The sequence below is a fragment of the Cardiocondyla obscurior genome, linkage group LG26, assembly GCF_019399895.1.
Source record: "Cardiocondyla obscurior isolate alpha-2009 linkage group LG26, Cobs3.1, whole genome shotgun sequence".
In the NCBI taxonomy this organism is placed as follows: Eukaryota; Metazoa; Arthropoda; class Insecta; order Hymenoptera; family Formicidae; genus Cardiocondyla; species Cardiocondyla obscurior.
In genome coordinates, this window is record NC_091889.1 from 447,951 (window position 1) to 459,794 (window position 11,844).

At 31.7% G+C, this 11,844-nt stretch overlaps 1 protein-coding gene across 13 annotated transcripts in view; it reads right to left on the reverse strand.

Annotated features, from left to right (window-relative positions):
- Nucleotides 1-11,844, reverse strand: part of Sls (sallimus) — a 111,397-nt gene that overhangs the window by 51,611 nt on the left and 47,942 nt on the right. For 12 of the 13 annotated variants that reach the window (XM_070672498.1, XM_070672502.1, XM_070672501.1 and 9 more), the window contains 11 exons: nucleotides 10,688-11,690; nucleotides 10,147-10,545; nucleotides 9,447-9,966; nucleotides 9,010-9,181; nucleotides 8,722-8,908; nucleotides 6,634-6,973; nucleotides 5,689-6,412; nucleotides 5,180-5,518; nucleotides 4,923-5,079; nucleotides 4,645-4,811; nucleotides 4,430-4,559 (listed from right to left, as the gene is read on the reverse strand). In XM_070672498.1, coding sequence (XP_070528599.1) covers nucleotides 4,430-4,559; nucleotides 4,645-4,811; nucleotides 4,923-5,079; nucleotides 5,180-5,518; nucleotides 5,689-6,412; nucleotides 6,634-6,973; nucleotides 8,722-8,908; nucleotides 9,010-9,181; nucleotides 9,447-9,966; nucleotides 10,147-10,545; nucleotides 10,688-11,690 — 4,138 coding nt within the window. The remainder of the gene's footprint in view (nucleotides 1-4,429; nucleotides 4,560-4,644; nucleotides 4,812-4,922; nucleotides 5,080-5,179; nucleotides 5,519-5,688; nucleotides 6,413-6,633; nucleotides 6,974-8,721; nucleotides 8,909-9,009; nucleotides 9,182-9,446; nucleotides 9,967-10,146; nucleotides 10,546-10,687; nucleotides 11,691-11,844) is intronic. The other variant, XM_070672506.1, reaches the window with a different exon arrangement.

Consider the following 11,844-nt stretch of genomic DNA (forward strand, 5'->3'; position numbering starts at 1 on the left):
CAATAAGAGCTTATATTAACAGTTTTGAGTAACCGTTGTAATAATTGATAAAATAAGTAATTGCAGAAATACATAAATTTTTAATTAGTAGTATTAACAAAGTACATTTAAATGTAACACATATGCACACACGTATTAAAAAAGTATTTAAAAATAAAGTTAATATTAAGACATTCAAACTTGTTACAGTTAAACATAAAACGCAAATGTTAAATGTGTGTAGCAAAAATGTTAAATACATACTTTGTGCTATTAAGAATTTTTTAAATAATTTTTAATTAAATAGAATAATTGGATTTGTAACTGTGTAAAAGTTTTTTTTTAAATGTAATAAAATAAGTGTTATTTCGATGATACGATAAGATCACGTTATTATCATTTAATATCATTATCATTTATTATTATTATCCATAATACGGAAAAAAAAAATATGTAGAGCTTTTAGAATATTTTATTAAATATAATCGCGCGAGCCTAAGCACTCAGTTGCTATATCAGTGGCCCTGAATATGCTTGAGGAACTTCCCTCAAGTATTCTCTCGTGGAGTAACTCGGTGGGGATCTTTGACGTATAAGACACACATCCCTACTTCATACTACATCTAGTCGTAATAGTAATCAGTTGGAAGTCAAAGACGGAGGAGCGAAAGAAAACCGAGCGAAATCGTCGTTGCATTTTTACAATAACAGTAACAACGTGATAGTGATTACATTGTTCAGTAAAATAAATTAAAAGTGATAGTTTGAAGCAAGAGATTCGACAAAAAAATACTTGTGGTGTCTCATTATTTCGATCGAATTTTTTTTTTCTTTTATATATTTAAGCGAAAGACAATTAGATTTTAAGTAGATGCAAGAAAATTTTTTTTACTGTCGAAAAGTGATGCAGTTTAAATATTTGTATACGCTGTGCAGACAATAAAGTTGGACAGTTTATGTAACTGTTTGAAACAAATGCCTCATGTACTCAAAAACATTAAATATTTTATCTTAAATATTTTAACGTTTTCTTATATGAATCTATTTTTTTTTAGGCATCTAATCAAAGTGTGTGTATAAAGTGCATTACTTAATTACTGATATAATAATATTACACTCGTTATAATACTAGGAAAACTGTTACGTTCTATCGCTTAGGCTTAACTATTTACAATTTATTGTAATCGTACGCTTAAAGACTATGCTTATACTTAAATAAATGCAGATGGAAATGAGTGAATAAATACAAGGATAAAGATTTTTTTTTTTCATGATGACATTATTAAAAATAAGTTTCTTTTTTTTTTTAATCACATAAAGGAGATTGAAATCAATCGGCGACGATATAGTATATTTTTAAATAAAATTAATTGTATCTATAATTGCACTCTAATATAATAGATGTAAACTTGTATTAAATAATCGTGACGCGATTTCTCATGGGATATATTTTGAAACCCAAGTGTTGCTGATTTACTAAAAATAATTTTCGCTTACTTTACAGAGTACGCTGACACGCGCTTCCCTATATTATTCCTGGCATGACTGAATCACTAGCAGCTGGCTCGAGACGTAGCCAAAATAGTCAACTAGTTCGCAACCAGTTTCCTCCAAAATTACTGTGCTGACGAAGCATCAAGCGAAGGCGGTGATTTAAAATCAAAAGCAAATATAGATCTCAGAAAACAATGTCTCCTTGGTGAATCAGCGTGTCCACACGTATTCTTGAGAGGTCAGTACTCGATCAATCTTCAAGGTCGTTTAAAATTAATTGAGAATATATGTATATATATTTATGAAATATTGCATTTAAAATATAAGTAATAATTGTGCAGCTTAAAAAATTTTCTCTATTTATTTTCTCTATTAATTCGAAAATAATTAGGTATTACAATTACGTTTCCTGACATATTTATTTAATTTAATACCTGAAGTTTTTGTAACGACTTAGCTTACTAGAGATATAAAAGTTCAATGTTCAGTCAATATTAAAATTTTTTTTTATATACATAGATACGCTATAAAAAATATACACATGAATATAATATAAATTTATGACGATAGTTTTAGCGATGTATATTAGATGTTCAAATATTTCCAATTTAAGATCTAAGAAGCATATTTGTATGCATTTCAACACGTATATAAGCTGTATAATAAATTTGCAATTTCTTAATTTTAAGTAATAATATAAGGTTGTAAAGTTATAACGTAATAAAATAATAAAATAATAAAATGTGCTAGCTTGTAAAATATAACGTACATTAACGACAAATTGTATAAATTTTATACGAATTAAAGATATTTTTAGCAAAAAAAAGAAACGCGCGCAACTTGGACCATCACGGTTAACGAATCTGCGGAGTTCTGAACCGGCATCTAATTATAGGTAGAGTAATGTAATACATATCATGTTTAAAAATAACTTGGGAAAAGGGCTTAGCCCGGTGTGCACACGACACTACAACTGCTTTTCGTTTAGAACATATTCTGCACGTGACAAACGGTAGATTTAAATTATTATATATATATGTATTAATCATTAAAACCACACGCGCGCGCGCATGTAGATGCGTGTCTGTGTGTATGTGTATATACGTATGCAGTTGCAAGTTTATTATATTCTTAAAACGTGTTCATTACGGAAATGTGTTGAAATGCTAATCAAATTTGTAATATGCTTCTGTAATATTAAAAAAAAAAAAAAAACAATATAAAAAGAAAAAAAAATGAAACAGAAATTGTTTCTCTTCTAAAGCTTTATCCCTTGATGTTAAATACAAGTTGTGTGCTAATTTTTTTTTTTTGCACACGATATACTTGAAAAAAATTCAGTGAAAAAAACTTTTCTTCTTTTCTCTTAATCTTAGGTACTTTTTATTTTAATTAACAATATATTAATAATTCAGACGATGGTTGTTGAAACGGTAACGAAAACTTCAGACTTAGACGTACTTAGAGCATTCGGTTTTATTGCGACTTCATTGTACAATAATAAATAATCGATTAGTAGATCGTTAGATGAATTTTTTGTATGTATATGTGTGCCTTGTGAATTCAATATAATAAATATATATATATATATATATAATTCTAAAGTGTGGACGTACATATATATAGTGAGAAAATTGTGTAATATGTAAATATATATATAAATTCTTTTTTTACTACGTATTCCTTATAATAAACATCGAGACTATTCAACGAACGAGCAAACGAGTTAGTCAAATCAACGCAATCACACTGGTTGTTCTTCTTCCTTATCTTTTACTTTTGTTGTTTAATATCGCGCAAAATTCTAATTTCCATATTATTATTTAATTACAAAGTATTTTAATGGAAATACTTTTTATAGAAAGTTTGCGAACACTATATTGTTCTAGATGCAAATCCAAATATTAGCAGTGCAAACAAATCAATTTTCCATTTCGCTTTATCTTATCATATTTATTACGTTTTGATTCCGATCAATTAGATTAGAAGTAAGGTTTACTTTAATTTTGATTCTTTTTCTTTTTTGCGCATTTAAATTTTGATTTGACAACTTAATTTCGATTCTAATTTGCGTGATCTTAATGTTAGTAATACTTTCGCGATCTTGGCATACTTGATATATCTCTATACGTGTAAAAATTATAGTTCTACAGCTTCTCAATTTACGTATTATTATTAATTACTTCTCGTTTCACCCGCTCGGCTATTGTCAAATTAACAAAAAATTTAAAAAAAAAGAGTACAGTAAGTTAGTAAAAACTCCCCGGATGCGCATAATATTTTTTATTAAAGGAGATTTGAGATATACAGAAATTGAATAATTTAATAAGTTAGATCAGTATGTTACGTGTTTTTCAAGGAAAGAAACAATAAAGCACAAAAGTAAAAATATGAGTAGATATTTACGGCGAACTGCGCTGCTCGGAGACGGCTGTATTTAAGACCATATGAAGACGTTAGTGCAATAACATGTTAAATAAAACTTGATACATATATATATATGTATATATATATTTGCAAATTGCCAATTGCGTATTGCAGAAAATTTTAAGTTTAATAATTACTTTAGACCAATCTCCGTTTTTCTTATTACATTATATGCTATTAAACCTCGATTAATTATTTCAAAATCTTGAAAACTATAATAATCTATTATTTCTTTCAAACATTACACGTATGTAAAAATATCAAAAGTTATACGTGATAATTAAAATTTAATCAGTGTACAAAATGTATTACTGAATGTAAAGGTTAATAATACCCCTTTTTTCAAAATTTGAGTCTTTAAACTTATATTAATCCAATATATTATTAACTTGTTAATATTAATTAATTTGTCATGCCACTATGTCCAGTATACATTCGTCTCCGGCAGTTTTCTCGGAGATGTGTATAATATGAGAACAATCTCGTGTCGTGTTAGCAATCGAATCTATATTTTTCATTTAGTTCTTACTTTTGACGATGAGTTTGGCGGATGTTTCTACGGTACCGGCTGATGTTGTAGCGCGGCAAGTAAAAGTGCCAGTATCCTCCTCATAAGTGGTCGCTATCAATAGCACCGCATTGTTGCCTTCGTGAATCATCTGAAAATGATATGTCTTCCTTGAGCATCATATTTAAATGTAACATTCTTTTCAAAGTTTCTTGAGCAAGCTGCGAGATATTTACTTGAAAGTCTGGCGATTGTGGAATCAAGGCACCTTCTCGATACCATTGAATCGTTGGTTTAGGTTTTGCCGGACTCACTTGAGTTTTAAATTGAGCTGGTTGTCCTTCTACTACTATTTGATCCTTCAAAGGCGTCAATTTTGGCAAGACATCGGCAGTATCGGGCGCTAATTAAAAATAAAAAAAATAATTATTTTTTAATTTAACGCATTATTTCGATAAAAAGAAATTAAAAGAAAATATTTAACAAATTGTATTCTTCTTTCTTGTTGTCTTACCTAGGACTTTGAGATTGGCAGACGTTGTAATTTCACCAGCTGGGTTTTTAGCGATGCATTTATAAACACCTTCGTCTTCGGGGAAAGCTTCAGAAATTCTCAGAGTACAAAAATCGCCTTCTTTTTGCATTTGAAAGTATTTTGACGGTTTAATGACCTATGCAAATGCGACAAGCATTTGTGAGTAAAATTATTTAAAAAATTTGAAAGTTAAAAAAATTAAAATTATTATTATAATTCTATGTAGCGCTGAATACCTTATCAGCTTTCTTCCATTGTACGGTAGGAACAGGTTTTCCTGAAATTCTACAGGCAAAAGCGACAGAAGTTCCTTCTCTAATAGTTTGATCCTTTAATGGTTCTAAAACAGTTGGCGCTTTTTCTATTGTTGGTGTCGTAGGCTTTGCAATTTTTGTTGGCGATTGAGGTCCGCGAACAGTGCAGTCCGCTTCGCAACGTGCCTCTCCGGCACTGTTAATCGCGACACATTCGTATTTGCCACTGTCCTCCGGTACTGTCTCCAGAATTAAAAGTGTATAAACGTTGTCTTCTTCCAAAGTTTTGTAACGGATATCCGCTGTTATCTTTTTACCGTTCTATAATACAATATAAAATAATAAAATTTAAATTGAGTAATTAAAATTAAATTTAATTGAGTAAATTTAAATAAAATTCAAATTTAAATTAATTTCAAATTATTATGCTGCACAAAAGTTATTAATTAAATCAACAAACTGGTATTAAAAATACACCGCGTGCAATTTACCTTGAGCCAATAAACGTCTAAAGGTTTGGTGCCGGTAATTTTGGCGTCGAATCTGGCAAGTTGTCCGGTAGCAACGGAAGCAGATTGAATCGTTGATAAGAAACTAGGCGGTACCGCGCCACCTCGTCCAGGTTGTCTTCTACGTTCCTCTACAACTAAATTAGCGCTGCATTTGGCTTTTCCTCCTCGATTTTCAGCGATAACGGAAAATACACCGGAGTCTTCCATAAACACTTGTCTGATAATTAACACCGATTTCGTGCTAAAGGTATAAATTTGAAGATCCGCTGAATTTTGTATAGGAAAATCTTCGCGATACCATTTGATAGTTGGTAAAGGATCACCGTCGAATTCAACCTCAAACTTGGCCTGTTCTTGCTCAAATGCTCTGCATGGTTGAATCTTTTTGGTGAAAACGGGTGGTTTAGCAGGTTTTACTTGACCTTGCACCACACGTTCTTGCGTCTTCGCTTTATGTTCTACTTCTGTAGTCTCTGTAGCAGTAATTTTTCTCGTTATTTCTAAGTCGCCTTTGACTTCCTTTTGCGTCTGTTTTTGCTTAGCAACGTGAACCTCGCGACCATGGACTGTAGATTCAGACGGTTCCGGAGGATATTTCTGTGTAGCTTTAACACGTTCAGTATCTATATCCACCTCGGTAACAAACGGTTTCTTTACATATTTCGGAGGTGGTTCAACCGGTTCTTGTTGAGGCTGTTCCTCTCTAATAACAAGAAATGAATTTAATAATTAATAATTAAATTAATAATTAAAAAAAAAAAAATTATTTCCGCGTAATTATTATTCAGATTTATTGAGCCAAGCAAATCGAAATTGAACGAAACGTTTATAAATTTCAGAATTACAATCTGGTTATAAACTTGTTTAATTTAAATTTTGATTCAATCTTTTACTTGACAAATTTATTTTAGTTACAATACTTACAAGCTTTCCTCATACTTTTGGGCCATTCCCTTTGCTAAGGAATGTGCGACAACTTTGTCGCCGGGAATAGCAAATTGATGCGATGCCTCTCTTAATCTAGATTCTTTAAGCATTTGTTCTTCTTCGAGATTCATTAATTTGTTGTAATAACCTTCTTTTTTCTTGCTCTTAACTGATCTCTGCCAATCAGTCTCAGGTTCCTTGATAACTTTAGGTCCAAGATGTTCTGTGGCGATTTCAATTCCTTGGGAAACGCTTTGATGGCGTTCATCAAATACACGTTCCAATTCTGTGTTTTGCCGCTCGGACTGATATTGTGTTAGGCCATAATCATACCAAGCTGAAGAAACAATACATGATATTTGCGTGCTCTCATGCATCTCGTAATTTCGCGTAAAAACGAACACGTGCGAACGAATTAATTAATTTTTTTTTTTTTTTTCTTAATAACAAAATCAATAACATAATTTTAATAAGAAATTTTTGCAAGTATTTGCGTACACACACATTTTCGAACGCTGAATGTAACAAATCGTTTGATTATATTGATTACAATAATATTGTAATATTGATTACAAAATCGAATTCAAACATACTTAAGACACAGTACGTGAACGACAATGCAACACATATCGACGACACCTAGACAATGAATAATAAGAATCGAATTGGGTATGAAAAATTCGTATGGTTAACACATATTTGAAATTGTTTTGCTTTATCATATTTTCGAAAACACTGTTAGATCAAATTATTTGTTGCTTACGAACGTGCTTTCCTTCGTGTTATAAGAAGGTTTCTCTTTCAAATAAATATATAAGAAATCAATAAATCTGCTAAACTGCGGAATTCTTCGATTTGATTAATTAAATAATTCAACATAATTCGTCAAATTTTGTTTAACATTTCGACGAATTATATTACATACAATCGCCCACTACTTTCCGTGCGAGATCTTAAAGGAGACAAGTTATATGCATAAATTATATCTAAAAAAAGGGGGAAAAACAAAAAAGATATAAAAAGAACAATAAATTAAATATATGGCAGGGATTAGGATCAAATCATATTGATTGCGCAATATTGAGAGATACGGAAATCTGCTCGATATTTGCACTATTTAGAAACAATACCTAGTTTAAAATAATTTTGTAGGAAAGAAGCAGATGCCTATATTGCAATGAAAAATAAATATTAAATAAATATCTTAAACGTAGAATGAAAGATAAAATATAAATGTAAGATATATCAAGTAAAAAATTAAAAAAAAAAATTAAATGAGAGAAACACTAATGAGCAATAAACCCGTGTTCTCCAGCGCAACAATATATAATATTTATGAAAAAAAAACACATTAATAAAATATAAAACAATATTAATGTTCTTCCGACGATTATGATTTTCATACCTGAATATTGATGTGAGATATACGATACCTTTGATTTAAGACGCTATCGATCTTAATATTCCCGTTGATATTTCCAACCATGATGAAGAAAGAGAAGCAGAAGAAGCTGTCGGATCGGAGGTGATTTTTGTGGTTTTGGAATGCCAAATATGGAAGAAGCGGGAAGGAAGGTAGCATTTATGTTTGAATAATCTAGAGTGTTTTCTGTATTCGAATATAATGCATGTGTCATATCGATATATACGTATGTACTGTGTTTCGGTATTGATCAATATTTTTTCATCTACGCGCCTCGTTTCTTGTGAACTGTTACTCGAAGTTCTTTACTACTATTTTATATTTTCACGTGTAATATATTTAAGTTATTATAACTGCAGTCCATTTAACATTATAAATAGCAAGAAACGTTTCTTTTCTTTTTTTCTTTTAATGGAAAAAGAAGAAAAATACTTTGCTGCATATACATGATTCAATGGACTGCAGTTTATACTGCGCCTGAATTCTTCGTAATATTTTTCCAGAAAACATCAATAAGTTATTAATTAATTATATTTTTTTAATTTGTGTTTCTTTTTTATACAGTTTAAGTTACTCAACATTTAAATGAAAATCTGATTTCATCGTAAAGCACGAAGAATTCATAAGCGTATATGTGTGAAATAACTGAAGCGAAAACTTACGTCTTGGTGAATTTTTCAAGACACCGCGGTAGTCATCGCTTCTCTGCTTGACTGTTAAAGTCGTTTCCGTACGTGCTTCGCCCACGGAGCTCCTTGCAATTACTTCCACTTTACCGTGATCATATTGTCTGGTCTTTGGTATATCCAAATGATACATGCCGTCGTATGTTAATTTATAACGGGATCCCTGCGAGAAAAAAAGGTTTAACATAAAATTATTAATATATTGCCACGAGAAACGTCAATGTTTTTTTAATTTTAATTAGAAATCGGCGTTTCGAAACTTACATTAACTACCGTATGTCCATTAATTATCCACATAACTCGTGGTCTCGGGTGTCCAGTGACTCGGCAACAGAATCTGGAGCAATCACCTTCCTCAACTGTTACCGGTTCTGGTTTACTTACGAAAACAGGCGCCGAACGTACTTTTTCCTCTTCACCTTCCTCTTCGGGTACGCTAAATAATTGTAAATTATAAATTTAAATAACATATAATTTTGTTTTCGCACCGCCATAGGAATCTGTTGCTATAATACGAGCATATTAATTTATTATTCAATCTTTTCTTTTCTTGAAAAATTGTTTCTTTTAAAAAGCGATATATGAAAAAATATATAGAAGGAATAAAATAAAAGATAAAAAAACATTAATACAGTATAAAAACTATTTTAAAAAAAGTTATATTTATCGCGCACAGATAAATAAAACGTAAAATATCTTACATTTGCCATGCTGCTTCCATTTCTCTGATTTTCTCGATACTCTTCATACCTTTTGGAAGTTGGGACTCGTAGATAATTCCTGGTTTTCCAGCAGTTTTGATTATAGCTCTGGTCTCGTCCATGCCATAAAGATTCGTAGCTCTACACAGATACTCGCCACTGTCTTCTGGATAAACCCAACCGAAATTCATAGCTACATAGCCGAAATCATAAATAGGTGTAAATCGATTTTTATGAGGTAATGGTTTCCCATTAAAGAACCATTCAACTTTCATATTTGGATCACCCACGGGTGCTAATTGACATTCAAATTTAGTGCTATTCATCTCAACAAGATCAGTTTGATCTTGAATTTGCGTGACAAAACGAGGAGGTTGCTTTTTATCCGCGTCATACAGATCGTCCTCAGTTAAATGAATTTCTGAAGTATATTTCTTAATTGTCGCTTCCATCTGCATTAAGGCCTCGGATTTTTTCATACCTTTCGGTACTTGATTTTGTAAAATAATGCTCGGTAATTCTGTGAAAGAAACATTTATGTGATAAATTCGCTTTAATTAAATTTAATAAAATGATAAATTTGCTTTAATTAAATTAGTTTTAATAAAATGATAAATTTGCTTTAATTAAATTAATTTTAATAATTAAATAAATTAAATTTAATAAAATTTTAAAACTGCTAAAAAATCTCATAACGTACTTTTGCACGATACGGCAGCTCGTGTGGTATCTTCCCCAAGATCATTAATGGCTTTGCAAACATATTCACCAGAATCCTCGGGATAAACGTATAAAATATCCATCGATACGAATCCCATATCATACACTGTTCTATATCTGTGACCAGCAGGTATCAATTTACCATTTCTGTACCACTCGATGCGTAAATTCGGATCTTCTTTCGGCTCCACACGACATTCAAATCTTACGGATTCACCCTCGTCGATAGTTGTCGACTGGATTTGAGTAATGAAATGAGGTGGTTGTCGTGGTGCTTCTTCGGCAGGAGCTTGAGAAACCGGTCCTCGTTCCAATTCTTTTAGTTTCTCGCCACTCATTCCCATTGGCAATTGAGAATCAAAATCTATCGTTTTCTTAGCTATAAATAAAATGAAAAAAGAAAACAGAAATAAATATAAATTATTTTGCAAAACAAAATTAATTAAAAAAAATTTTGTTTTAATTATTTTAATAATTTTTAATTATTTTATTTTTGAAATATTAAAAATCGCATAACTTACATTTGCAAGTAATAGTAGCTTTAGTAGTAGCAGTGCCCCATTTATTAGTAGCTCTGCAAACATATTCGCCGCTGTCTCGTGCGTATGTATACGACATATCTAATGATATAAATCCGAAATCATTAATCTGATGAACACGGGAGCCAGTTGCGAAAGGCCGTCCATTATGGAACCAATCGATACGCATAGTAGAATCGCCCACAGGCTCAACTCTGCAATCAAAGTGGCTCGGTCCAGCTTCTTCGACTTCAATGTCTTTAAGTTCGACGATAAACTTCGGCGGATTGGGCGTTTCTTCTTCCGCTAAGATCTCGTCCTTTTTATATAATGATTCTTCCAATTTCTGAATACTTTCCGTACCACTTTTAAAATTACTCGGTAATTGGGGCTCAAGAATAATACCTTGACGCCCACGAATTTGAAGCTTGCACGATACAGTAGCTTCTCCGTGACGATTCGTGGCTTTGCATGTATATAAACCAGAATCGCGTTGGTAACAATTTGCAACTTCCAAAATGACGAAGCCGAAATCGTGAATCGTTTTAACTCTGCTACCAGCGAGAAGAGGCTTGCCATTGTGAAACCATTCGACTCTCATACTTGAATCGTTAATTGGCTGTAGCCGACATTCGAAATGAGCGAGTGAGTTTTCGGCCAGAGTCAAGTCGGAAGGAGTCGTAATAAATTCTGGTGGTCTGCCAGTGTCGTCTTCGGGACTGATTTGACCCGGCACAGCTCCGAGACCTTCTAGCTCTGCGATTTTATCAATCGTACTCTCCATGCCTTTAGGCAGCTGTGATTCCAAAATAATACTACGTTTACCTGTGCACTTCATCGTGCACGTCGTCACCGCTTCACCGTAATCATTCGTCGCTCTGCAACTGTATTCGCCAGAGTCTTCAGGGTAAATAGGAGAGATTTCTAAAATAACGAAACCAAAATCGCAAAAAGTGCGGAAGCGAGATCCCGTCCGCAATGGTTTACCATTCCAAAACCATTCGACCTGTGTAAAAAAAAAAAAGAATTAATATATACTCATGTACATATTGTTAATATATAAATTATAATTTAATATTATTTTATTAATATTTTATTATTAATATAATTATTTTATTAATAAGATATAATATATAAGAAATAATATATAAGATATAATT